A 27,078-nucleotide genomic window follows, 5' to 3' on the forward strand; every position below is an offset into this window, starting at 1 on the left:
CGCACATTTAACATTGTACCATGTCAGATAATGTGCCAGTTTTAATAACCTCTGCTATAAAATACATTTCAGACTATATACGCTGTATATTGTATGTATTTAATTTCTGAGATCTGTGAATGTTTAAATATGTGGAAAAATAAATTGTTTTTGATATTACTGCTCATGTGTTTCATTGAACACATAAATAGACAAAGCTAAAATATTTTCTATCACATCTAATAATACATCATTCACAATTTCATAATCACCAATCATCATCAACATTGTCACCAGATGCATTGTTCGTAAGAAACTATTACTCCTGAGGCTAAGAAATTAATACTGGCATGTAAGTGAGAGAAAACCTTTCACGATACGGTTAAATGACCCAAAAATAGCAAAGTAAATTGTTACTGTGGTTAATGTTCACTTAGTTGAAACCTACCATTTAGATCATGAAAATGAACTTACTACTAATATTTATTACACACATGAAACAGACAGACAGACGGGAAATTTACGTGCCAAAATTTAACACGAATTGATAATAAACTTTGATTTTTTTAAACTGAGAAGCCCCATTTGAATAAAAATGATTTTTTTCGTAATTTCGCCCAACCTATTTCATAACAGGTACATATCATCTGAGACGAAAATGGACAATTTCAGGATTTCCCGTTAAAATAGATATTGCATGGATACTATCAGGGTAAGTGTTGATGTGTAAGAAAAAGTAATAAGTAATGAGAATAAGTAATAAGCTAAAGAGCTAAAGTAATTGCGTTTGTCATCAGTGTCTTCCAATCAGCATTTTTCTTCACAGAGTACTGTCCTACTTGCCTCTATGTGATTTTAAAAATTAAACGGTAGACTCACATTTATAAATGTAAGTAATAAAAAATACGACGTCATTTTATTTTTTAGGCCATCTCTAGTCGAGTTATCAGCATGCTCTTAATTCACCAATGGTGTCTGTTCCAAAAATATCAACTTCCGGCGTCTTTAACTGTCATTTGATGTCTTAAGAATTGCGTCAAGGACGATAATAAGCTTTACTAGACCCGAACCTGTGGACATGTCCTGTGAAAGTACTTTGCATGCACCTGGTTTAAAGGAATATGGGCACCTTTTATATACCATTAATCATAGGTTTAGTTTTTCATCAAACGAATTCAGCTACTTCATCTTGCTTGCCGGGCTGTTCTTGTACAAATGACAGTTTTGGAAGGTAAGTTTTGAATTAAGACAGACGTTCACGAAAGTATGCGAGATCTCATTGTGTTAGTGGGTTATTGTTGCTTGTGCTGACCGACTAATGTCGCAGTCTAATTTCATCTCTTTTAATTGTTCTACTCAAACCTTAAGCAAGTTTAAGAAACAAATCTTAAGATCTTTCTATTAGTATTGATTTTTTAAAGTAATGATATGTTACATTTTCAAAGCAGTCTGCTTGGCTTATGTGAAAGCGACACAACGAGAAGTGCTCAGAACTACTATACTGTCCTAAAATACTTTTACTGTCCGTAAAAATACGAAGTCGTCTTGAGTGACGACGTTTTGTTACTATTATTGCCTTAACAAAATGCACGACTGTGTATCTTACTAATACCCATATTTTATTTATAGGTCGTTGCTTTGTATGGGAACCGCCTTGAGAAGACTTCCAGAAAACTTGCCCCAAGATTTAATAAAACTTCGAATAGAAAATTCACAACTAACTGAGATACCGCGCGGATCGTTCCATGAAGTTAGTGCCTTAGAGTTCCTCTGGCTCAATTTCAATGACATCACCGTCATGAATGTCAAGAGCCTAGAGGGTCTCAGCAATCTGACAGAGCTAAGACTACAGGGAAACAAACTTCGGTCAGTACCATGGACAGCATTTCAAGATACGCCTAGTTTGAAAATTCTGGATTTGAAACACAACAGGCTAGACGTTCTCCCTGAGTACGCGCTTAAACATTTGCCGGGGCTGACCTACTTAGATTTATCGTTCAATCAGCTTACTGTTATATCTAGGGATGTATTCCTGAACTGGCCTCTCTACCACACGCCAGACAAACAGGGGAAACGAGAGGACAACAGTGCTATTGTTGTTGTCGCGCTGCACGACAACCCCTGGTTATGCGATTGCCGTTTAAAGGGTTTCGTAGAGTTTATCAAAACCGTCAGCTCGCCGATCATTTTAATGAACTCGTACCTAACCTGCTCAGGTCCCGAGTTAAGGGCAGGCAAGTTTTTCCACGAGATTGAATTAAAGACCTGCATGAAACCGTTGGCCACTGCCCCAGAAACAAACCTCACACTACAATTGGGCGTGAACGCCACACTCGTGTGCTCAGTTAAGGCCAGACCCAGCCCAACAGTTAGATGGACATACGGACTAAAGATAATAAGAGGATTTACTGGTAAGGTTTAGTATAAAACTTTTACTGTTTACCATATGTTGTTTTCTCACTTTGATCTATTGCTCTGTAAAAGAGATTTCTCATACATACAAGACTTGACATAAATTGTGTGTGGATTATGTATATACAAAATGCATATACAAAACCTACTGAAACGACAATACATTTAATACATTGGCTTTCCGTAGTGGTGAGAAATTGAGACTTCATGGACACCACAATGGGTGGAGCTATAATATCCTGTCAATCACTCTAGCAAATACAGTGATTGGTTAAAATCAGTGAGTCATTTATACAGAATAGCTCAGCCCTTTTGTAGTTCATGTGGATGCTCCCATCTTCAGTTGCATTAATAGTTTTTTTCTGTAACTGTATTTTTGTCACCCCAACTCCAAGCCACAGCTTAGAGTTGTCACCTTTATATGAAGTGATGCACGGATAACCATAACCTGGGGTTATCAGTAGGTGTGCACTGCACCCCCATTCTCAGAAAGCCTGCTAGTGTTCCTTCATCCAATTTTTCACATATCAGCCACACACATGTGATTCATTTTCACATGTACAGGCTATGTCTATCTAAATGTCCTCTGGATTGTTGTCTGATCTCATTGCTTGGCAGTCAGCCGGTGACCTATATTTTTTTTCTCTCTGGTGTCCTCAGAGTCACACACTCAGGTGGATGAGGAGACCGTTAGGTCACACCTGGTGATCCCATCGCTGCAGCTGGCAGACAGGGGAGTCTACACCTGCACCGCCAACAACTTCATCGGAAACTCCTCCGCCAGCATCCTGGTGAATGTCAAGTCACTCAACACGTCATCGCCACTCGCCCCCGCATTTCCCTTGGCATCGGCGGAGGAGAATGTCTACATTGACATCCGCATCGCTAAACAGACAGTCTACGGCATCACCCTGGAGTGGTACGCGGTGACGGAGAACCCGGCCGAGACCTGGTACACCATACATTTCGGCAGATATGACGCCGCCAAGAAAGAGCTGATCTACATCGGGCCCGGGATCAACAGCTACTCAGTCACGGACCTGCTGCCCGTCACCAAGTACGAGGTCTGCGTGACGCTGAAGAACCAGGCTCCCCGAAGCGGCCAGTGCATCGTGTTCGTCACTGGCAGCGACATCAGCGAGCTGGAGCAGCGGGAAAAGCTGATCCACATCATCGTCATCGTGTGCGCCATGGTGCTGGCCGTGCCCGCCGGCATGTACGCCTGCACCACCGAGACCAGGTTCAGCTGCTTCGACCGCTGCCTCGAGCTGTGCAGGAGGAGGAGGCGCAAGGACAAGACCCAGAAGCCCGGAGAGAGGCAGGGCACTTTCGACAGCCTGCAGGCCACCAGCGACGAGGGCCTGTGCAGGGACTCCAGCGAGGACAAGAGGACGAGGAGGAGATCGGATGACAAAACCCAGAAGGGCAGACCGACTGCCGAGCTTTATTAATCCAGAATAAGATCGGCTTAAGAGAAAGGTTCATACCCAAATATTTGGTAGTCCTAATATCCCAAGTCTACATTTGAAAATAATAAATTACATATAAAGGGGACATAACCATTGTCATACATCTGTACAGGAAAGTAAAGCCTTAGCTAATCAGCTAGTCAGTAAAGTATTAGCTGTCCTAAGTGTAAAAGGCCTTTTTCCTCACACAGTGGAGTCTTCTTTATATTGTGAATGTACTTTATGCTTTGAAATATTTGTGTTATAATAAATTTGATACTTCTTTAGGAAGTATATGTGTTTGTTTTATTGCTTCCAAATGCAGAGACTGTGCAGCTTTTTAGAGACATTGGTGTAGATTGCAGTCCATTCTCATGCTGAATGACTGTGAAGAGCAGCATTAAATGTTCAAGTAGTCATGTTTAATAAGTGAATAAAATAATAATTCATACATTTTGTGAGCAGACTGAAATAATATAGGGTTTTTAAGCTTTAAAAGTCTGGCTGAAAATAATAAATTACATAGAGAGGGGCAGTTACCTTTGTCATACACCTGCACAGGAAAGTAAAGCCTTAGGTAATGAGTCAGTAAAGTATTAGCTGTCCTATGAAGTGTAAAAGGCCTTTTTCCTCACACAGTGGAGTCTACTTTATTTTGTGAATGTACTTTATGCTGTGAAATATTTGTATTACAATAAATTTTATACTTGTTTAGGAAATATATGTTTGTTTTATTGCTTCCAAACTTCCAAACTATGAAAGTTTTTAGAGATACTGTCACAACTCAGGCAGGGACTCAAGCGCAGACAGCGGAATGGGGTGCACCAAGCGAAGTATAATAAGCCGATACGGGGAATCCAGAAAACGAAGTCAAAAACAGGCAAAGTCAGAAAACCAGAAAGACACGGCAAACAGTACCAAACAGATCCAAAAACACGGTCGAGGGAAACAGGCAAGATCGGGAAAACAGGCTGGCAGGCAGAACAGGAAAAATAGCTTGTAGCGAAACAGATAACTGAGACGAACTAGCAACGAGACAAGAAACAAACGGGGAATATATAGGGCAAGGCAGATGACAAGATGGGATGCAGGTGTGCAGGCAGGCAGGTAGAGACAATCAGGTGGGCGGAGAACGGGGCAGGGCTAGAACACAAGGAAAAACAAAAGCACATGGACAGGGAAAAGAAAACAACCGGCTAAGACGCCGCAGTCATGACAGATACAGGTGTAGATTGCAGTCCAATCTCATGTTTAATGACTATCAAGAGCTACAATGAGTCTTTTACTGACAGCAACTGACAGTTATACTGTGAGGCAGTGTGAATTGTGTAGTTATGTTAACCACCAATACTACTGTTAATACTACTACCACCACTACTAGTAATGATTCTAAATCTAATCATGATGATAATATGACTGTTTATATGATTTTAATTCTGGCAAATCCGGGAATGAAAGTTTGTTAAAATTATGGACAAGCATTTGTTAAATGAATAATGGTCTCCAAAGACCCTTTGCTCCTAACATTTCTGCCCTTAATATTGTGTGACCTTTGGAAACTTCCGAGAAAACCCCAGCGTAAACATGCTTCTTTGTTTTGCGACATGTTTTACAGTACCTATTTTTCTAAAACCCGATTGTGTTCTATAACGTTATTATATTCTATGGATAGAAGAAAAGACCACTGTTCTTTATGAAACATTACTTTTGGTTTTGATGAAGACTTATTTCTAATTATCTTGGTGAGCATAAATGTAAAGCTTGTCAGCTTCTGTTCTGTAAGACATCTGACACTTTGAATTAAGAGAAAAGAATATTTGAACCAGGACACAGGTATAAACGCAAGCCAAGGAATGTTGAGGTAATTTGCCCCCTTTTAATGTTTTTATACACTAATCAAATTTATTATCATATTAATCATGATTACTGTTATATTAACCACAGTAAATGACATATTAACTGAAGTTATTGATATGTCAGCCATTTACTCTATCTCTATTATGCATGTAGAGGTCTGGAAGTCTGGAAGGGAACCAGAACCTTAAATAAACAATGTGTGTGTGTGTGTATATATATATATATATATATATATATCCTATTATACTCTGTATGTGAGCAGAAACTAAAAAAGAAGGGTCAGAAGTGTACTGTGAGAAGGTATGCAGCTATGAGATACTATATCTCAAAGCAGAACTGAGAGGGAGTAGAACAATTCTACATGTGTGCCGTAGGTTACAAAGTAAGGCCAGTTGTCGGGGAGGAAAATGGGAATTAGACACTGTCCGGACACTGCCCAGATGATAGACCTTGAGTGTAAGATAAAAAAGAATTGGACTCTGTGAGGTGGGGGGGGTTGGTGTTGCAAACATTGGACTCTTTGTTCAGTGCTATACAAAAGACTGCTTAGTGCCTTATGCTTTTTGAGATACTCTCCCTGATGCTGCTGAGAATGCAATAAAAGTTTTTGGCCTCTCTCATTATTGTGTGGTGTTGTGTTCTGTCTGCTTAATTTTTGAACCCGCTGTGATTTATTAACTAGCATTGATTTTATAGGTGAAGGGGGGGACAAGATGAAACTTTCTCCTACAGGAGGCCATTGCCTCATAGTATTTTAGCTGGGGACTTTGTATATTTGTTGTTTTAATTTCTGTATAAAGACACATGCTTTTTGGAGAATCTTACCACCTTTATGTATTACCAGTAAATTTCAGTTCAGGAATAAGAAAGGTAATTTATATTGAAAACAACACCCATTCATTTCTGATCCGTACTTCAGAGCAAAGCCAGTGCTTTAAGATTGTCTTGTAGTAAATATAGTGTTTTGGAAAGGATAGAACATTCATACTTGATAATTCACTGAAGCATAATATTATGCTGAAATGATAATATGGTATACCATGGCATATTTCTCTGAAGTCAATATGCATAAGAAAACCTCAGTAATGACAGACAATCATCGATACATACATGCAGACAGATAGTGTAAAGGGTGTTTATGGACAGACAGCCTCACAAGTCCATTAGCATGACTGTTGTTGCGTCATTCCCAGTCTGAGAGATGAACTTTCTCACTGGGATAAATGGCTCAAGCTGATTAAATGGAAGTATGTACTATCTCAGGAATAGGTTCGGCTGGGGGCGAGGCGAAGGGATTACAAAGTGGGTAGGGGTCATTTTAATGGAGCAAGAAGAGGATATGTAGGGGTTAGGATTACACCGTAGGAAGTGGGTTAAAGGTACAGGCACACATATAATTATGAATACAAGGTGGGAATGGGGCTAGGTCATGGGATCAAAGATAAGATGTGGAACAAAGACTAGTGTGGCACAGAAAGTCCTCCCCCTCCACCCCTTGAGATGGTTGGCTTCTTCTTTCTCTGGTTTAAGGACATTTTATCTGTGTTTTAGTGTATGGTATGTTTTACGATTACAGTATCCTCTCCCTGATAATTGATATACTGAACTGTGGAAACAGCTGTGGCATTACCTTTGTAAAGAGTTTCTGCTTGTCAGTATAAAAATTCTCATACAATAAAATTAATTGTCTCAGAGTATGTAGTTTAAAAACGTGATTTTATACAATATATTTCAGACATTTCTATTAATGTTAATATTATTATGTTTCATTCTGTCTCAGTCACATCTTGCTTTATTGCCATGAACAAAATTTCAAATGAAATATTTTTTTACATGTTGATAACAAAATATCGGTGGCAGATGTTTTCAGTCTTTCTGTTGGGTCCATAGAGTTGTCTCCCAAACAGTGTATTTGAAATGTGTTGATAAGCTTTTGGTAAAAGGCTTAAATTAAGCTTTAGATCAGCAGCACCCTGCATGCATACATACAGAACTCTGCAGGTTAGCCAGGCTGATCAGGATTTGTGTTTTAAATCCGTGGACCTTTCACCAAGCACAGTCTGTGCCTTAAGTGGAAATACCAAACCACTGTGTGTTAAATTTCAAAAAGAAAATGAGCTTCAGTGTTAAATAATTACATTCAATATTCATGTTCATGATTTGCCAAATAAATAAATAAACAGCAAGATGTGGCAAATGAATGTCATTTATTTATCAAAATAATCAATATAAAGTCAGTACAGAAATTCACATGCAAATGTTGCACACATGTTTTACATTCAATTTATGTTGTGAAGCAATATTTTTGCCATACAATACAGTGAACAATTTAAATGCTGTACATTTGTTTGTGGTACTAGTCATCAACAACTAAACAGTATAAACAATGGGTGGATGAACACTGAACATTTAACATATTTCCAAATCAATAATTCAACATTACATTATATTTCAATATAGATACAGCATGTATGCAACCAGTTATACAACATTAATATTGATCTGTATTCTTCTAGAGACTGTAATAAATACCTAATTTATGTGAAAAATTTTCAGATGATGCATCACCAGAAATTGTCATTCAAATGTCAACTTTACACTGTAGATTTTAAAGGCCCCACAGTGCTGAGTTGAGGGTGTGTACGACACAGTATTGGTGAGTTGAATTCAATAAAAAAGCTTTTTTTTCCCTTTACAGTTTTAATTGCCCTCTACCAGTGAATAACACATTGTAAATTTCAAAACATGGATGTGGACATGTGGATGGCACATTGCATGGGGGCATGGCTGTCATTTTGAATGACATAGTAACTAATTTCTCAGAATAGTGAATTTTTGTATTATTTACATAACGAAAATTCAGATTAAAACATTGACATTTATTCATTTAGCAGACGCTTTTATCCAAAGCGACTTACATAGGTTACAGTTCTTTACAATGTTATCCATTTAAACAGCTGGATATTTACTGAGGCAATTGCGGGTTAAGTACCTTGCCCAAGGGTACAGCAGCAGTGTCCCAGCAGGGATCGAACCCGCAACCTTTTGGTTACGAGTCCTGCTCCTTAACCACTACGCCCACTTTTTACAGGACAAAAATACACATGTACAAACCCAGTTAAGGAGTGATACTGTATATGTTAAAAGGCTGTCTGCTCAAAAGAAATTGACCATGCCAAACAAGCCTATCATATTCCCCCGCAATCATAGTGTCACATTGTTATTATTATCACATTTTCCTGTGATATTAACTGTCACCAAAAGGGACTTGACACACATAAAAACGGAAGAAAAATTAAACAAAGGAGCAGAGAGGCTCCAGTCATCCAGCCTCTACATCTACTACAATTACAGACACATATTTGTTAATCATGCTTGAGTTACAAATAGCATGTAGTCATTGGAAGGCGGCATTAACACAAGCTGCAACTAAATAAATTACATAAAACTTTCTATCATGACAAGGTATTCTCATTAACTAGAAACTGCTGTGCTTTCCTAGTATTACCGATATGTTTTTGAGTTCACAAAGTTGTAAGATTCATTGTGAACCCACTTTAATTTGTATACATACAGTAATTAGATACAAATCTCATTTCTTAATATTTTATGACCAAGATCAAGATTATTGTATACAACCATATGTTACAAATGTTACAAAGACATTGGATTTTAATATTTGGCATACATTCAATGTGTTATTGAAACTGCCTTTATTATACCAATTATTTTGTCTATTAAATAAATATATAAATATTTGTCATGTCAAACACGTGGACACTTCACTGTCACAGAGGAAGCTTTATCAAAGTCTAGAAGGTGTAAAGTTGTGATCTAATATGTACTGTAACAACCCATTAATCTTTCTAGTTTCTAGTTTGAAATTTTCATTTGGAACAATGTCTGCTGATGCTTCTGACTTTGAACATCGAGTATTCTGCTACCTGTACGTCTGCCTACCCAGCTTGTGAAGATTTATCTGGATGATATACTCTTATCTTTACAAATACTGAACACAACTGACCGTAAACTAGAGTGGAGCAACTTAAGGAACATGGTGGTGAGCCCAATTTCAGCAGAATTTTCCATCAAGTTAAAAGTAACGCCATTTTATGTCTGAGTGTTTTGTGAGTACAGAGGTGAGCGTGTTTGAGCATCACAGGTGCTCTACGGCCACAGGTGTGCTGCATTCCACAGCAGTTCTGCGAGCTGGGCTACAGAAGTTACTCCAGCTAGCACTGACATGAGTTGGGGAGAACTCTCTCATGCAATCGGCTTGGCAGCGCCTAACACAGTGCAACCCGGCTGCATACTCTACTTGCCAGAAGAGAACTCACACCGTCACCGCCAACAGCCAGCTCTCTCAGCATGACTGAACCACTGTTGTTTTGGCAATTTTTTTGGCCATTTTCCTGCTTTTGTTGTGCTTTGACGATGATCTTTCTTGTGGTGTTTATTTTCTCCTTTTCTGCTAACAGTAAAGTAACCTGATTCACATCCCTACGCCTGCTTTGGTCTCATCTTTCCCCATGACACTATGCCAATCTTGCAATGTTACAATATGTTCGAAACAGTTTTGTATCAGCAACAGTTAAACAGAAGTGTACTTTCTGGAAAAACAAAACAAAACATTGTAGAGTAACAAGTGACAAGTGACAGCAGAGAAAGAAACTGAGTTCAAACTTTGTGAGATAATCTTTAAAGGAAAGCTTAGATTTGTAAAAGAAAAGCGTGATTTGATGTGAAAAACACCACCTTCATTGTGGCATAGCCACATAGGGACAGTGGTTAGCCTGAATGCAAACATGTAAAAATGATCATTTAAGTCCCCAGAACAAAAGAGTCCTGTTCATTTTTATAATTGTTCATATACAGATGCATGGAGCAGTGGGTGGGACAGTTACTCCCCATTAATCTCCAGGACAATTTCATCATGTGATCTTTTAGGCTCAACTCATTGTTAAGTAACTGCAATTCGATAACCTTCATTTCCATAGACTCTTAGTTAAAAAGAGGAAAGAGTCTGGACTATATACAAACAAAAATCCAGCTACATTAGATTCTTGTCCAGGATATCACCACTTGGGATGGGACCTGCATTGAACACCCGCACAAGTATCTGCAGCAAAAAACAGCAAACATTGATAAATAAAGGAGTTTGTGGGTTGGTCAATCAACCAATCCATGATGATGCAGAAGATTAATTAATAATAGCCCCTGTTGTTTTCTAACATTTTTTGCTCTAGCCTCATTTTGAGCTCAGAGACCAATGCCGTGCTGACACCTCCATCCCTGTGCCTGCCTGGGATTTCGGGGCCCATGGTCAGCAGAGTCCCAGAGACGGTAGGCACTGGCTGCTTCATTTCGCCGTACCTCGCGTAGCTGGATGGGGGCGGGGGCAGGATGGGGGCAGAGGGAGGCGGAGGGAAGTGGGAGTTGTTTTTGTTGAGGTTCTCGCCGTTGCCCTCTGGGTACTTGGCAGAGGGGTTGCCGCCGGGGGTGAACGGCAGCCTGAGCTTATAGGGCTTGTGCTTCCTGGGTCTCCTCCGGATGATCCGGCGGCTCGGCGCTATCCTGTTGGACTTTTTGTTGTTGCGCATGAACATAACCGTCGAGATAAAGACCGTCACGACTACCATTACGCTAATGATACCAGCGACCATGCCTAGGACTTTCATGGGATTGTCCCTACTTTTCAATAAAAAATCTGCCATAGGCCCCTTGAGATGATTCTGTAAAAGAGCACAAAGAGAATTTTTTTAATCAAGTCAAAAGGACTGTAGTAAGGTCACCATTTGTCCAAAACATGCAATCAAGCCATGTGCAAGCACAGCACTGCCAGAGGAGTCCAGTCAACATCTATGCTATTGTATCTCTACATACTATTTTTGTCTCCGAAGCATACATGACACAAGGGTGACACAAAGGCGTTCCGAGTGGGATCAGTAAATACAAGGAACACAAAGTGGTCATCATTCACTGCTCAGTTGCTGAACTTCGTCTTGCAGTGCGATGCGTTTGGACAGGTATTGCCATTGTGATGTGAAGATTTCTGTGTGCTGACAGATACGTGCTGCATTTGTTTTTTAACACGATGGCATAGTGTTGCCATGTTATTGTTAAAGAGCTAGAACTGCACCTCCAGACAAGATCAGAAGGGTTCAACGGAGCACCTGTGAGAGCGCCATGCAGCATCAAATTTCCATTTGTTACCCAAGGACAGCATGTAATGTGGTAGGGCAATGTGTGGTGAAATGATAATGGCACAGCTCCAGACACATGAAGATGAATTATTGGCAGGACATGGATACTTCCCAGAACAAGATTCCTTATCTCAGTGTCTTCTGTAGAAATGGTACTTTATAAATGGTATTAATGGCACACATTCTAAGGTCTGAAAAGTACAAAGTAGGATAAGAAATAACAAAAAATGATATAGTGCCTACATGCTGTCAATCACACATTCTTACTGTATCTGACTGAGGTTAAAATAGGTAACGCGTGCTTTCTCTTAGACAGAGAATGCAGATAATTACCTCTGTACATGCTATGAATGCCAAGATTGACTTTAAGTCTTGAGATAGCTTTCATTATATAGAACATGAGTTGGCGTGAAGATGATTTGAGTATACCAATGACCATAACATGCAAAGCAACGAAGGTGAAGTCCACAAATTGTGCTCCTGTACTCTTTTACAGACAAAAAACAAAACAAAACAAAAAAAAAAGTGAGGTCATACAACAATAGACATTGCTTCTCAGGTGCTGTTTGTCCGTGTCTTGGTGGTATTGTATATTAAGGAAGAATGTATCAGATCAATAATAAGACTGCAGCAAGCTTTTATGGGATGGGCCTCCGAATAATCTTTCTGATCTTGCCCTGTGGGTGGACCCGCGACTTTTTCACAGCCCTCCAGTAACAGATGGAGGAAATAAGGGCTGTTAACGAAATGGTGAAGAGGACAATGGTCAAACAAATTCCAAAAACAGTCCACGGACGCTTCCTGAGGCCCAAGAAGTATGAAATAATTCTGGATTTGATCTGAAAGCACAATACAACACAGAGACAACTTAAAGAACATCCATGTCTGATGCAAAATCACACATTCATGGTCATGGAAATGCAGTCATCAGTTATGTGAGAACAGATGCCGAAAATCAACATAAGCACAAAGAAAAGGATAACAGATTATTTTGAGTAATTTCATATTTAGGTGTGATAATCTATGTGTGACAGGCAGGGCTCTACGGCAGCATTGCAGAAGCTTCAAGCATTCACATACATCCAAAAATAGTTTTATAAATGACAAAAGATTCAACACTATGATCTTATATGCCTGTGAATATACTGAAATGACAAGTTAAGAAGAAAATACACTGTAATATGTATTACTACCCATTTTGACTTTAGGAATAATTAAATTAATACTATTTCTACAATGAAAGGTTTGTCATTTGTGTTATATTTTAATATAACACATAACGTAGGAGTTATGTGTTATATTAAAATATTAATAGAATTTATGCAATATTAAAATATATTTTTTAAAAAATGTAAAAAGGATCATTCCATTACTACAAAATGTAGAACATACCTTAAACATGTTATCAGTTTCAAATAAGACTGGAACACAAGTAAGATTAAATCAAGCAAATGTATTGGACATGTAAATATACAGTTACCATGATAACAATTAAATATTTTTACAAGGGGTGGGGCCAGAGTCATAGTTGCTTGAATGATCTCACAACCTGGTTACGGACCCTGTCAGGACTTACCTCTTCTGTAAGGTCGATCTTCAGAACCGCGGTGGTGCTGAAGGACGGAGAGCCTCGGTCTCGGGCCTGGACCACCAGGGACCACTTGCAGTCCTTGTGCTTGGTGATGTTGTGCACTATATCCATGGATTTTATGTAAGGCTTCACCTTGATCTCGCCGGTGTCCGTGTTAATGTCAAAGATGTTGTCGGGGTCTGCCTTCATGATGGAGTACTCAATAACATTATTGGGCTGCTCCGCATCATCATCCACAGCCTATAGACACACAAAAACACAAGAATGGCCAGTCGCGTTTTTGTCTGCTATCATACACTATGCTGAGGGCCAAGTTACACTAAGAGTGGGGAAATATGCACTCTTACTTGAGTAACATACGTATTTATCAACATAGTAGACATCCTGCCGCTTTCCTTCTAAGCCTTGTTCCTTGGGGGTTATAGTGCCTGCAAAGCCTTTGTTGTAACGTTTTAGTCAAACACCTGATTCAAGTGATGTGATCATTATCACATCACTTATTATGGAACCAGATACAGCCTCTCTCTGATAGCTTCTAGTCTGACAGTGTTTGCGGTTTGAAGAGAGCTTGGAAACTTGTTGAATTGCTACCCTTCAGGACTGTTGACATTTTAGGCCCAGCTCAGTTCCACGCCTGTTGCACTCACCTCCACTTTCACTGGTGTGCCGAGGACCATGGTCTTCTCCATTAAGTTTGCGTTGAACTCAGGGTAGTGGTCATTTTGGTCCAGGATGGTCACAAAGACCTCGGCGATGCTGTATTTCCCCTCAGTGTCCTCAGCTTTCACGTAAAAGTTGTACCTGGACTTCACCTCGGCATCCAGGACTGCCCACGGCTGTGTGTAGATTATGCCTGATGTTGGGTGAATGATGAACCTGATAACCAATCAGAGGACAGACTGCTGATTATGATGTGCACAAGCTGAGGCGGAGTCAAATGGCACACAGCTGTTGTACTGAGAGCTTGTTTCCTCTCAGTACAATGAGTTCAAAAAAGCCTGTAGAATGATTGCTTATGCACCACAGCACAGATTAAACCACAGTGTATAAATTAATTTAGGTGTAAATTGCCACTGCAAGGATTGAGCAAAATCTGAAATCATGCATGCAGCTTCATACACAACTTTATCTGTACTAAAATAAAAGCTCTGCACTGCTTTATACTGACATCTGAGCTTGTATCTTATTCAGCTGTTCGCTACATTTTTTTACAACTTGTGCCTGGTGAGACATAACAACTTTTCTGGTAGCTGTGAGATTTCACACATTTATAATTGGATATCCACTCTGAGGTGAGATCCAAGCATGCATTTGCATATCCATGTATGTTGCCTGGTTTCAACAATTCTTGAGCGTTCTTACCTCCAGCTGTCACATTGCAAGTTAATTGGCCCTGTTACATGAGATGACTCTGACGATCTATTTTTTCCCCCTCCAATCCAATTACAAGATTAGCCAGAACCTTGTTGCCAGCCTTAAGTAAGCTGTTTGTGCAGCAGTGGACCCAGGCTATTGGGACAACAGAAGAGATTTTCCTCCTCTACAGCCAGCCAAGAGGAACAACCTCAGAGCACTGCCAATAGCCATCCTCATGACAACAACATGTTAGCCCACTAACTTCCAGTCTGTTCCAATGAATACACACCATTTTCTTTCCGAATACTGTAATGTTGTAAGGGTGTTGTATTATCAGTGATCACGGTGCTGTATTATGTATATCCTTCTCATTTTCTGTGAGTTTCACCTCTTGTTAAATGTGAATCAGTGGCACAAGAGGAAGTTGAAGTAAGGGTAGTAAGGGTATGTCTGATACACTGCGCGCCAAATATATGCTATACAGATCTCTGGATGAGCTTAATATTGTTGTTGTGGGTAGGGCTTGTAAAGGAGCAAAACAGACTTAAAATGTTAAATCGGTCAGCGTTTATCCATCTCTTACTGTACTAATAACTATTGCATTTTCATTTTCAAAATCTAATCTAGCAAAGTAAAAGTCTGCAATAGTAAAGGCTCATGTGCTGAGATTAGATCTGATCTTTGAAGACAATGAAAACTTTTTGCAAAAACACATCTCTCTGCAGTTTTATGTTTTGAATGTACAAAAACAAAAGTTTTGAACGTACAAAAACATCTCAGTGTAGGTATTCACACTGCTGCTCTGTGAGAGAAGCAGCAGGCAGATCATGTACAAAGACTTCTCCAGACTTTTCCTCTCCAGACCTTTTCTGCTTCTCAGATCATCAGTGAATGTGTCTGTCGAATATATTTTAGTTTCACACCCTTCAAGATGGGGCTAGTTCATGCCTACTTAAACTGTGAAGGTTAGGGTTAGGGTTAGGGTTAGCATTAAAGAGCATACACACACGCACACACACATGCATACACACACACACACACACACACACTAAAAAATCTTGCTGAGGGCACATTGTAAATATAAGTCTCACATTGCGTGTGATGTGTGCATCCAGTTTGTGGATTTATTCAAGCTGTCAGAGAGAGCCAGACTATGGGTGTGATTACATCTCTGGATTTGGACTGTGAGCAAGCACAGCTGCTGGTGCTTTCTGTTTCAAAACACTCACTTGTGCCATTTCCTGCTTTGTTGGATTTAAATTGTAATTAATCATAATTAAACTTCTATAACATATTTTATATAAATGGAAATAAACAATAAAGCACCATTGAAGGACAATCATAATGACTCCTTATATGACCATTTGTCTGTGTTGTACTCTGTCTCACTTGTAAGTCGCTTTGGACAAACGCATCTGCCAAATGAATAAATGTAAATATAAATAAATGCAATCAAAAGATATGTATTATACCAATGAGGAGATCATATGCTATTGGCCACAATTGTTAGAGTAGCCCTTAGAATTGTAACTTGGTGATACTAATTTGAATCACTCAACCCTGGCTCAGTAGTTTTAGCAATCTGGGAAAGGATCTTTCAAGACATTACTATTTGACTTCATTTTTTACTTTTTTGCATGGTTGAGGACTTTCTACAGTGGCTGGTCATGGAAAAAAATGTACCACTTTTTTCAGATTCTTTAAATGGGGGTTGAGAATAAAAGGGTATTGAGACTTTGATTTGTGTTTTCAATGATGCTGGAAGACTGAAATATATCAGTTGTTCTTTTTTTGCAGAAGTAGTGGAGAACCACTAAAGAAATCCACCCTTTGGTAAAATTATACCAGAAGGCTGGACCCTAAAAATACAAAGACGTCCTGTAGTGCTTTCAAAGGTCTCTGCCCTCAGTGTGGTATGGGCAGGGTTGGGGAGTAACGGAATACATGTAACAGCGTTACGTATATTTAAAATACAAAATATGAGTTACTGTATTCCATTACAGCTACCATTTAAATTGATGGTAATCAAATTACAGTTACATTTTAAAAATATTTAGATTACTGAAGGGATTACATTGGATTTTTTTCATTTTTTTTTTTCATTTAATGCTTATTCTATATTATCTATCCAATGATAGGCAACTCCGAGGTGTATCTCCCATATGCCCCTCATGAAAAAAAAGAAGTAGAAAAACACCCGCAGCGTGCCTGACTCACAAGACAGTAGAATGGAGAGAGTGAGACAGAAAGCAACCAGCGCAAGGTGTTTATGTCATGGAAATACCAGGACGATTTTACTTTCAAATTTGGCAATGGTCGCAACATAACAGTACAATGCACGCTGTGTTTGCCAGAAACCAAACTGCTATCCACTTAAAAAAAGTAGATCTTTAACCTGAAGAAGCATCTTGGAGTAAGTTCTCTTTTTCATTATTTAAGATAATATTGATCGCCACTTAGCTATCTTACATTGTTTGGCTGCACTGGATTAGCTATTCAGCTAGCTAGTTGGGCAGTAGGTATAGTATTAAAGCTAACTAGCTAACAAGTAGATACAGTGACAAAACAAGTGAAATTTCACATGTTCAATTTTACACTACGCATATCACACATTAAATTGTTAAGCTACTCCTTTGTCACTCACATTGTATTTAGGGTGGCTCGTGCCTTTTCTAACTCATGTTTTCGTGTAATGTACAGTTTTTGAATGACCATTTACAATTCCAAAGAAACTGCGATGAAATGCCCATAGATTTAACATGGTGGTGCCAAAATGTTAGCCACAATAATGCTAAGTGAACATTCTAAAAATAACTGTTCAGAATCTTAGTCAGATGAGCATTCTTTAAAAACCCGTTAGAACGTTCTTTGGATTCCATCTTGCTTATGTTATCATAATTAAAAAAATACAGGCTGTATTTTATGTATTGCGGGAAAAAAATCACTGAAGTTAAACTATTTAGATTTTGACATCACTTGGACATAGTTCATGAGAATCACCCAACACAGCCTTCAGAAAGTAATCCAAAGTATTTAGATTACGTTACTTACCTTGAGTAATCTAACAGAAAATGTTACAAATGACATTCTAGGGCAAGTATTCTGCAATCTGTAGTGGAATACATATTAAAAGTAACCCTCCCAACCCTGGGTGTGGGCCTCTCTGTTCCCCACCCTGAGGTTGCCTGAGCATGATAAAGCAGTGACTGACTGACTCACTTATACAGAAGAGGGTGCCTGCTTATGTTTGAGAGAGTGATCCAAAGCAGGATATAAATGGACACAGCCACTGACACACTCGTCATTTGTATGGTGCACATTTCCTAGGAGGCTTTGGTCTGTGACATCAGAAGCGTTACATAAAGCAATAATTGTTGCTCGCATTCAGTAGTCCATTTTTTTTTTTTTTTTTGTCTAAATGAATAATCAGTGCATTAGAACTAACGATATTGCGTAAGCAATCATTTCTAAAGGATTTATTCTTGTGAACTGGCTCCACACCAGCTGGGAGCTCTGTGATGCACATAGCCAGTAATTATTGGTATTGGCAGACAGGCACCATAATTCTACTCACAAATCAGCCCCTGATCCATAGATGGAGTATTTGACTTCACCCCAAAGGCTTGAATCAGGATCAGTTGCCTGTGAAAAAAGGCAACAATATCATGCTCTATACATTTTCTTGTCTGAAGTCATATGTACAAGCCAACCTATGAAAAAAAGAACCCTACAGATAAATCCTTTTTGAAAACAAATGCAGGTTGTCTGCATTGTATATAGGCAGACAGGACTTAAAACGAAGATTTTACCTTACTAATGTAAGCATGCTGGTAATCCACTCCCAGACCAAGGTCATTCCTTGGCGGTTCATTTAGCTGATTGGACCTGGCTGAGGATAACCCCCCGATGAGCTACAGCTCATGGACAATGTGTGGGGATTTAGTTCCTAGTCCCCACCCTGTCTCTCCCTGTGTCACGGCGATGACACAGCCAGGGTGACAGACAATATAATTATCCCCCCAAACACTATACATTGACTCATTTCAATTTCCCGCTTCTATATTTATTTTTAGCGCAGAGTATATTCATTATGTCTTAAACTATAATAATCCAGCATTATTATCCTTATTCAGCTTGTTTGAAATATGTGCTGACAACACTAGGAGCTAAACCGTACTCAGGATTCTTTTTAATAAAATAAAATCATTTCAAATGATTATAGCACAGTGGTAAATGTATAATGCAAGCATTTATATTTATTACACAACAAAATAAAAGCAACAGCCATCTATCAATTTGCTCCAATTTATACTTGAATTTATATTTGACCTTGTAATTAAGACAGTTTAAAGAATTTTTTTTTAGATAAATTATTTAAATTTTCAAAAATGTCTGTGTCTGCATATAGCTTCTACACTTTGTTCAGGTGTGTTAACATAAACACCCACCCCTGTGTTTATTATGTTCATATAGGTAGATTTTTGAGCTTCTGAAATTTGTTTAGAGTGGATTGAACAGAAACAAATATAGTGACACTTACTGTTATAGACACAACATTGGACCCGCCAGGGGAGTTTTCTGGAACCCTGGCAATGTAGAAGTCAGAGGAAAACTTGGGAGTGTTGTCGTTGGTGTCAAGGAGGTGAATGACAATGTCGGCTGTGGCGCTGAACTTCTCGGGTGTGTCAATCTCAACAGCAAGGAGCTAGGGAAAGACCATCCACGTGAGCCTGACAGAATTCAGCACCTCAGCTTTGGCCTCACACACACTGAGACTCATGTCCTGAAGTCACATGCTGGGTTACTCCTCACAAACCGCTTTGCTAAAAAAAAAATCACTGGCACCTTGCAGGGCAATCAACTACAGCTGAGAGTGAACTAAATGTGGCTGCATAACCATTTGAGTACCTTGAAACAGACTGACATATTCTAGATGTTTTGTACTATAACAATCAGTTAAGGAAAGCTATAAAGGAAAGAAAATGTGATGAAATCTGTTCCTTTCCTACCTTGAAGTTTAGGGACTGATTCTTTTCATAGTCGATGGCTGCAGAGTTTTCCACGATTATGGTGACTTGGGCTTCATTTAGAACGGTCTGGGGCACTACCCGCAGAACTCTGCTTGGCCCGATCAGCCTCAGGTTAAACTTAGCATTGGCCCCCTGTGAAAGAAGGTGTTTTGAAATTAGAATACATAAATACATGCATACCATCATTACAAACAAACCATCAATTATACTTGAAATTTCTATGCACTTTTTAAATTTCGTACCCCACAGTTTCTTAGGGCAATTTCACAGACCACCAAACACTCAAAAAAGTAACACAGGCACAAATCACACTGTTGGACAAAATAGATTGATTGGTCCTAATGTTAATCTTTCTGCAGTTTACATTATTCAACAGAAGTTCCACAACTGTGGAAAAAAACAGTATGTAAGATGGAAATGCATTACCTGTAAGTAAGCAACTTTTAATGAAATGAATGCATCACCTTTAAGTTTTATGGAGGAATGAACACAGAAATGTGAAACTGATTATTTTAAGAAACTCTTGAAATGTACTTTCATTTAGTGTTAATTTCAGGTTGTGTTGTAATTAGATTCTTTAAATGGTAATATCCTGTATTACACATGTGAATGACATGACAATGTGGAAAAGGACAGTAGCAATGCGTTCCAGCTATAGTTTTTGGTTTATGTCTTTGATGTACTGCAAAGAAATTATGTCCTAACCCTAACATGTGGAGATGTTTCACTAATATGGACAATATGTTTCCCTAAATGCTTATGTGTGACTCCAATAACTGAGTCCTTTCCCTCAGTTTCAGCTCAGATAGTTTGTGTGTGTGAGAGAGTATGTGTGTAACTAGTCAGGCATGGAGTAATAGGTTAACTGGTTAATTGATTGACCTCACCTTCCACTTAAGAATGCCAGGCAGTATGTACAAGGATAGAAATGAGCCAGGATAGGACAGGGAGATTGTTTGATTGTTTGTTTGTTTGTTACCTAAGCATTTTTATCCCTTTTACTCATACCTGTTTTATCAAGTTGCACTTATAGTAAGTTCCTTCATTGGTGCCAATCCCCATTCCCATGTGTTTAATGAAACCGTTTTATGTGAGAGGCAATCAGCCAGGTTCTTTTCACAAATTTTAACCAATGGTGCTTAAATACGAGTCATTGCACAACACAAACAGAGTTTGTATGTTCTCAAATCTCTAACTAAGCCCTAGGGTATTCAAATTGGAGATATGCCAATCCAATAATCTAGTGTTATGTCAGACAAACAGCAGACATGAAATATGATAATGTTTGGTTGCTTTAGCCCTTTTTTTAGGAATGATGACATAATGTTATTAGCAACTACTCACTCTAAACTGAACCTTTGCTCATTGCTTGTTTTCTAGGATTGAAATCTGAAATCGTTCATGCAATTGCATAATTTGAAATTACTCGGTGCAGCACATCAGTGGAAATGACAACACAAAAATAGCAACTGGATGACTGACGAACAGTTATGCAATACCAACAATTTGTTGATGCATTTGTATGCTGGAATTTTCACAGTAAATACTAGCTTCGAGTTGGATTCATTGTATTTCATTGTAAATGTCTCAATGGCTGGCCAGTAATGGATTCACTGGGATATGACATCAGTGAGGTTTTTCATTGACTCTCTGAATCTCACATGTCCTGTAGAATCAGCTTACTTTTATACACATGAATGCTTCATGTATCGATTAAACAATACGCCGAAAGAATGAAGCTCAGACTGAAGGGATAATGACATGGTAATGTTGCAGTGATTACTAGCATGTAAAGCTGAATCGTTGTGTAATAATTATAATTAAATTAAAACAAAAATAACTACTCACTTCAAATATCAATAAAGCACAATGTTTGAGAAATGTCTCATGGGGACAATTTTCTTTGACAATTCCTTAAACTGTAATTGAAGTGTAACACAGTTCCCTTGCTTTTAACATGGAGCAATTAAAGATTGAATGTTTGATGCAACCAATAAAACTATGACAAAACAAATCAGGTGGTTATTCTGAGTACAGGTCACAACAAAAATTTAGAAGAAAAACTTGCAGAGAGAAAACATGTTGAAGCTTTTTCATTCAAGCCTTGATGCAGCGCCGGCAACAGATACAGTACTTCACAGTAGACTATGAGCAAAATGGCAAGCCTACCCTTCTTGAAGCTTTTTGAACTAAATTCTTTCTGCAAACACATTAAAACAGATGAGAGGATATTTCATGGACATCACTGTGATAGAAATTCCCTGGATATCTCTAACCAGGGCAGCTTGTGTTGTTAGCGCTAGGCCTACCTGGTCTGAGTCGTTGACGGTTATCTTCAAGCCTCGCAGGATCTCTCCTTCTGGAGGGTGCTCGTACATTGTGAGCTCAAACTTATTCTGCGGCCCACTGTCTCCATAAAAGGTGGGCGGATGGTTGTTGAGGTCCACCACTCGGATGGTCGCCGTGGCGATGGCATAATCTGTCTCATTATCATTTTTCAATTCTGTGGCCTGTGGTTTTAGTTGAGAGATAATGGCATGTTATTCTGAATATTTCATATCTCCTCTGAAAAAAATACGCTCCCTCTGACATGCATATATAATATATATGTAAGAGCCATTTTAAAGAAAAATGCCAAATACAAACCTTTATTTTGAGTTCATACATTTCCTTCTGGAGTTGGAAAGGATAAACAAGAAGAATGATCCTTCCAGTCGTATTGTTTATGGTGAAAACACCATCAGTTTCTGTGGGAGGTAAAGCAATCAATGCATTACATCTCAGACTGATCACATATAAATTCATGTCTCCTGCAGTAAAGATCAGGGGAAATATAGATAAAAATTATATCCAGAACTATACAACTTATTTATAGAGTGTATGTTATTGAATTCTTAATTTGCGATCTAATAAAAAAATCCTCAAATCCTGAATGCTTCGTTTTTTTTTTTTTAACTTTTTGTCATTTACATTAACATAGCATAGTACACACTGCAGCTACGCATTTAACCTGCTGTTACATGGAATTATTTATGATGCTCAAAAAATGATTTCCCAGTGTGAAGAGGTGAACAGCTCTGAGTGCATTAGACGTTGTGCTTACCGTTAACAAGAGAATAGTAAATAGGGCGAGGCTGGCCCTGATCTCCATCTTTGGCATAAACAGTGAGAATTTCTGTGCCCTGAAAGCACAACATTCACAACATACTCAAACAGACATCCTTTACGCAAGCCCTATATTTGTTTTACTAAAAGAAAAAACATTGAAGGTGTGAATATATTAAGTCCATAAACATTTTAAGGCTAACAGTTAGTGATGGTCTTGGAAGTTGCTCTACCACTACTCCTATGTGAAGAATATTCAAATAAACCTGTAACAATGAAATGTACTGTAATGTGGATCTAACAGTGCAGCATAAATGTGTAATCCAAAAGACTCGATACGTGCATATGATTTTTACCATAGCAGTGTAATGATTAATGTAATGTAATGTAATGACCATCATCTAGCTCAGTAATCTGAAGAAGCCTGAAAAAAAAACTGCACTTCATACTTACTGGTTCTGAGACCTCATAAATAAACCCAAAATAAGGCGTGCCAATAAAGTTAGGAGGAGAGTCCTGGGCATCGATCACATTCACTGTCACGGTGGCCGATGACGTCAATACTCGATACTTCCCTTTATATTTTCCACCTCCGTCCTGAGGTACGAGAGGGGAGCATATTATGCTTCTGTCACATACTCAATATAACATACACACTGAACAAATTTTAGGATAGCAATACACAAAAACTGCACAGTATAATACTTGGTTGATTCTAGGTGCATTTGGATATTTCACCCTCATAACTTCTTAATTTTGTTGTGTCAGCTTTGACATTCCAGTCAGACTCCAGACGTTCCCTCATAACATTTTTTAATTCCCACACTTCTGTTTTGCTGAACGCATTGTTTTCATGGTGAGTGTAAGAAGTCATCCATGAACCTGTGGCGTTGCACTGAATTGAAAGCTGGGTCTTTCTGACCCTCATCCAAACATGGCTGACACAGAAGGCTAGCAGTCATCAGGAGCCCTGCCAGCAATAGAGAGCGTCCTCATCTTCATATGATGATGTCACAACTAACCTTGGCCACCACCGTGACGAAATGAGTTCTTGTCCTCTCGTAATCAAGAGATGCATCTGGTTTGATTCTTATGACCCCACTGTGCCCGTCTATGGCGAACTTTGTCGAGGTGGGATCCTGGACACAAAAGCAATTCCAGCAAGCAATTTCTTTAAAATCACCTCTTGAGCACTGAAGCATTCATAAAGGTCTGTTTTAGATGTGAGTCTAAACTTTCATACAATATTTTATATAACCCTTTATATACCCTTTTGGTACCTGCAAATATTTATATACCATATTCAAATATGAATAAGTCTGTTTTTTAGGTTGAATGACATAGTAGTAAGAACATTTTAATGTAACAGATATGAATCAGGAATGCCATATAGGGAATCTGCTGTATCCACCTATCCATTGTATGAAACATAACTTGATGATACATGTTCTGGCTACCACAACAAAAGTGCTGAGTCAGGACGTTTGTTGGCAATAGGCAAACCCAAACTTTCACTAAACCCTAATAGCCCTACCCAAATGCAATTGGGATTTAATCCCAAACCATGGAAGCACATCTCGCATTTTACATTAGCTTGAAATTAAATGTGTACAATTCTTTGCTTTATTCATAGATTAATCTTTTATACTCCACTTTTAAAACAAGTGTTCTAGATAAGGCTTCTGAACATATCGTAGGGGTCAGTCATCCACTTAGGTGTGAGTACTTGAGTGAACCTTGTGTCTTCTTTTGGCAGAGGTTACCTGCAGGAAGTATGTGACACTACCACCAGATCCAGTATCTCTGTCAACTGCCTGTACTTTGTAAATACTGCTCCAAGGGGGTGTGTCCTGTGAACAACACACACAAAATGTTTATAAAGTGTACACGCACATGTAAACATAGACACACAAAGACACACACACACATGTAAACAGGCACAAATACATGTACATGTACACACACACACACATATAATATATATACACAAATATAAGCAAACACATATATGTGCACACATGGACCTGTGAATATGCACACAAACATATGCAAACTCAAATGATTTTTTTCACATAAAGGACATACAAAATGCACCTTACATTAACAGCAAAGCCATTAAAAGCAGGTGTATGCACCAAATAGCAACATGACACCTACCTCTGGAACGTCTACAATGTATGGCAAATTTTGAAACTGTGGTCGCTCATCATTGGCATCGGTGACAAATACCCTCACTTTTTCAACCACCTGAATTAAGACATCAAAAAGTAACACATTTGTGAAAGAAATACCCAGAGACCCAATCTATGGACTTTCCAATCAACTATACAATGGCACGTACAGTTCAGTGTCAGAGGCTTACTTTATTACGGCCATCTGTAATGCTGACAAGAACTTCAATTTCATCTTGTATCTATTAAAGCAAAGAAAAAGAAACCATTATTAATGGAAAAAAACAACTTTCGATTAGAGCAAACATATTTTAGTTTTTTTTTTATGTTGAGGCTTACTTCTCTGTCAAGTTCTTCGATAAGGGTAACATTTCCAGACTTTGGATCAACACTAAAATACTCCTTGGATCCCTTTTCAAAGGCCAGGTCGAACCTCACTGGATCTCCCTCTGGGTCTGTTCCATTCAGAATGTAAATCTGGCTTCCTGTATGGTGAATAATGGAGGATTTTACAACCTATACGCCAGCACATGTTACACGTCAGGGAAAGACACATTACACCTTGTCATTTCCACAACCTTTCAGCACTGAAAGACTTTATTTACATTAAACTTTATTTACTGTGCGTAGTTTGGACTAGCATGGCCTGCAGTCTCTCTTAGTCAGTGTGAACTCTCCGTTGTCCTCATAAGGTAAGATCACCTCTTTGTGGCATGAATTACTCTTGGGTGCCACCAATCAACACCTTTGCAGCTGTAAATATTCATCAATTAACTTGCTTTAATGAATTTTTTCATGGGGCGTCAGTGCTGCCCCTTTGTGTCTGTCAGGCTTCGTAAACACATTTCACCTGATGCCTATGAAAGTACGTCAGACTCTGGATGGTATTAATGAACCCAAAGCTTATATTTAGCCCCCATGTGACCACTGACTCATCATTTGAATTCTGTCCAACCAACCAACAAGTGGTGAGTTGCGCAGATAATCAACAATAAGGCGGATCATTCCATGTAAATTACACAACCAGAATTTATAGGGCACATTTTAACTAGGCAGCGCCATTTATTTGTTGATGTTTTACTAATTTTAATGCTTCAGTGACTTACCAATAGGGGTGTCTTCTGAAAGGCTGAATAATGCCATGTTTCCACTGCTACTGCTGGGTCCATTATCGAAAAAATAAGGGGCGTAGTCGCTTTGTGCTACAAGGAAATTGCCAGAGACTAATTAAAATTCACAGTACAGCACAGCGCTTCCTAAGATACTACTAATTAAATGTTAATGAATACCTGAACATACCAAAACACTACTATACTACTAGCAAAGAAGAGATATTGTCCACACAACAATGCCTACAATTCCAGGTATGCCATATACACACAAATGCTGTCTTATTGAATTTCTTACTTAAATAAATATCTCCACAAACAGTTTAATGCTTCCCAAAACTACAGCACCATAACTTTTCTAATAGTAAAGCAGTGCTTGACAGATTAAACCAAATTCCTTAATTCACACCCCAGCAAACATATTCAATTAAAAGAAACAGACTCACTTGCTGTGAGTCAGCAGTTGATCAGCAGATGGTGTTGAAAAGGGGAAAAAAACACATTTTATTGTCAAAAGAAATCATATGTAGCTTCAGCAACGTTACCAGGAACAGCACACATATCCACACCGCTCACACACTGAAGAGAGGATTAGGCAGACATTAACCATGCTCACCTCCAAAATGGCATCTAAAGAACGACATCAAAAGAAACTTACCAAAGCAGACCCGCACCAGAGTGAGACACAGGAAAATATATGCTTTCTTCCCATTCTTCATTCTGCAGGAGTGGAGGAACAGACTGAATCATATGGTGGGGAGGAGGAGAAAGATAGCCAGCGTAGTGCCTCTCTGAAGGTGTCTATGGCTGACTAGAA

The 27,078-nt window shown here is 38.8% G+C and overlaps 2 protein-coding genes across 2 annotated transcripts; one reads left to right on the forward strand and one right to left on the reverse strand.

Moving 5' to 3' along the window:
• The first annotated feature begins 1,130 nt into the window (after nt 1-1,130).
• Nucleotides 1,131-3,842, forward strand: LOC118769442 (leucine-rich repeat, immunoglobulin-like domain and transmembrane domain-containing protein 2). Its single transcript, XM_036516579.1, has 3 exons — nt 1,131-1,210; nt 1,609-2,390; nt 3,052-3,842. The coding sequence occupies exons 2-3, from the start codon at nt 1,622-1,624 to the stop codon at nt 3,840-3,842; spliced, it is 1,560 nt and encodes a 519-aa protein (XP_036372472.1). The 5' UTR covers nt 1,131-1,210; nt 1,609-1,621.
• A 7,058-nt stretch (nt 3,843-10,900) lies between these two features.
• Nucleotides 10,901-27,036, reverse strand: LOC118792939 (cadherin-related family member 1-like). Its single transcript, XM_036550816.1, has 18 exons — nt 26,920-27,036; nt 26,708-26,710; nt 26,259-26,354; nt 25,492-25,637; nt 25,344-25,394; nt 25,139-25,228; nt 24,745-24,831; nt 24,004-24,120; nt 23,435-23,578; nt 22,980-23,058; nt 22,523-22,623; nt 22,186-22,386; nt 19,856-20,008; nt 19,387-19,551; nt 18,421-18,488; nt 14,138-14,366; nt 13,476-13,730; nt 10,901-11,428 (listed from the first exon to the last, which is right to left on the reverse strand). The coding sequence occupies exons 1-18, from the start codon at nt 26,978-26,980 to the stop codon at nt 10,901-10,903; spliced, it is 2,574 nt and encodes an 857-aa protein (XP_036406709.1). The 5' UTR covers nt 26,981-27,036.
• Nucleotides 27,037-27,078: the final 42 nt, after the last annotated feature.

Source organism: Megalops cyprinoides, chromosome 1 (assembly GCF_013368585.1).
Source record: "Megalops cyprinoides isolate fMegCyp1 chromosome 1, fMegCyp1.pri, whole genome shotgun sequence".
Classification (NCBI taxonomy): Eukaryota; Metazoa; Chordata; class Actinopteri; order Elopiformes; family Megalopidae; genus Megalops; species Megalops cyprinoides.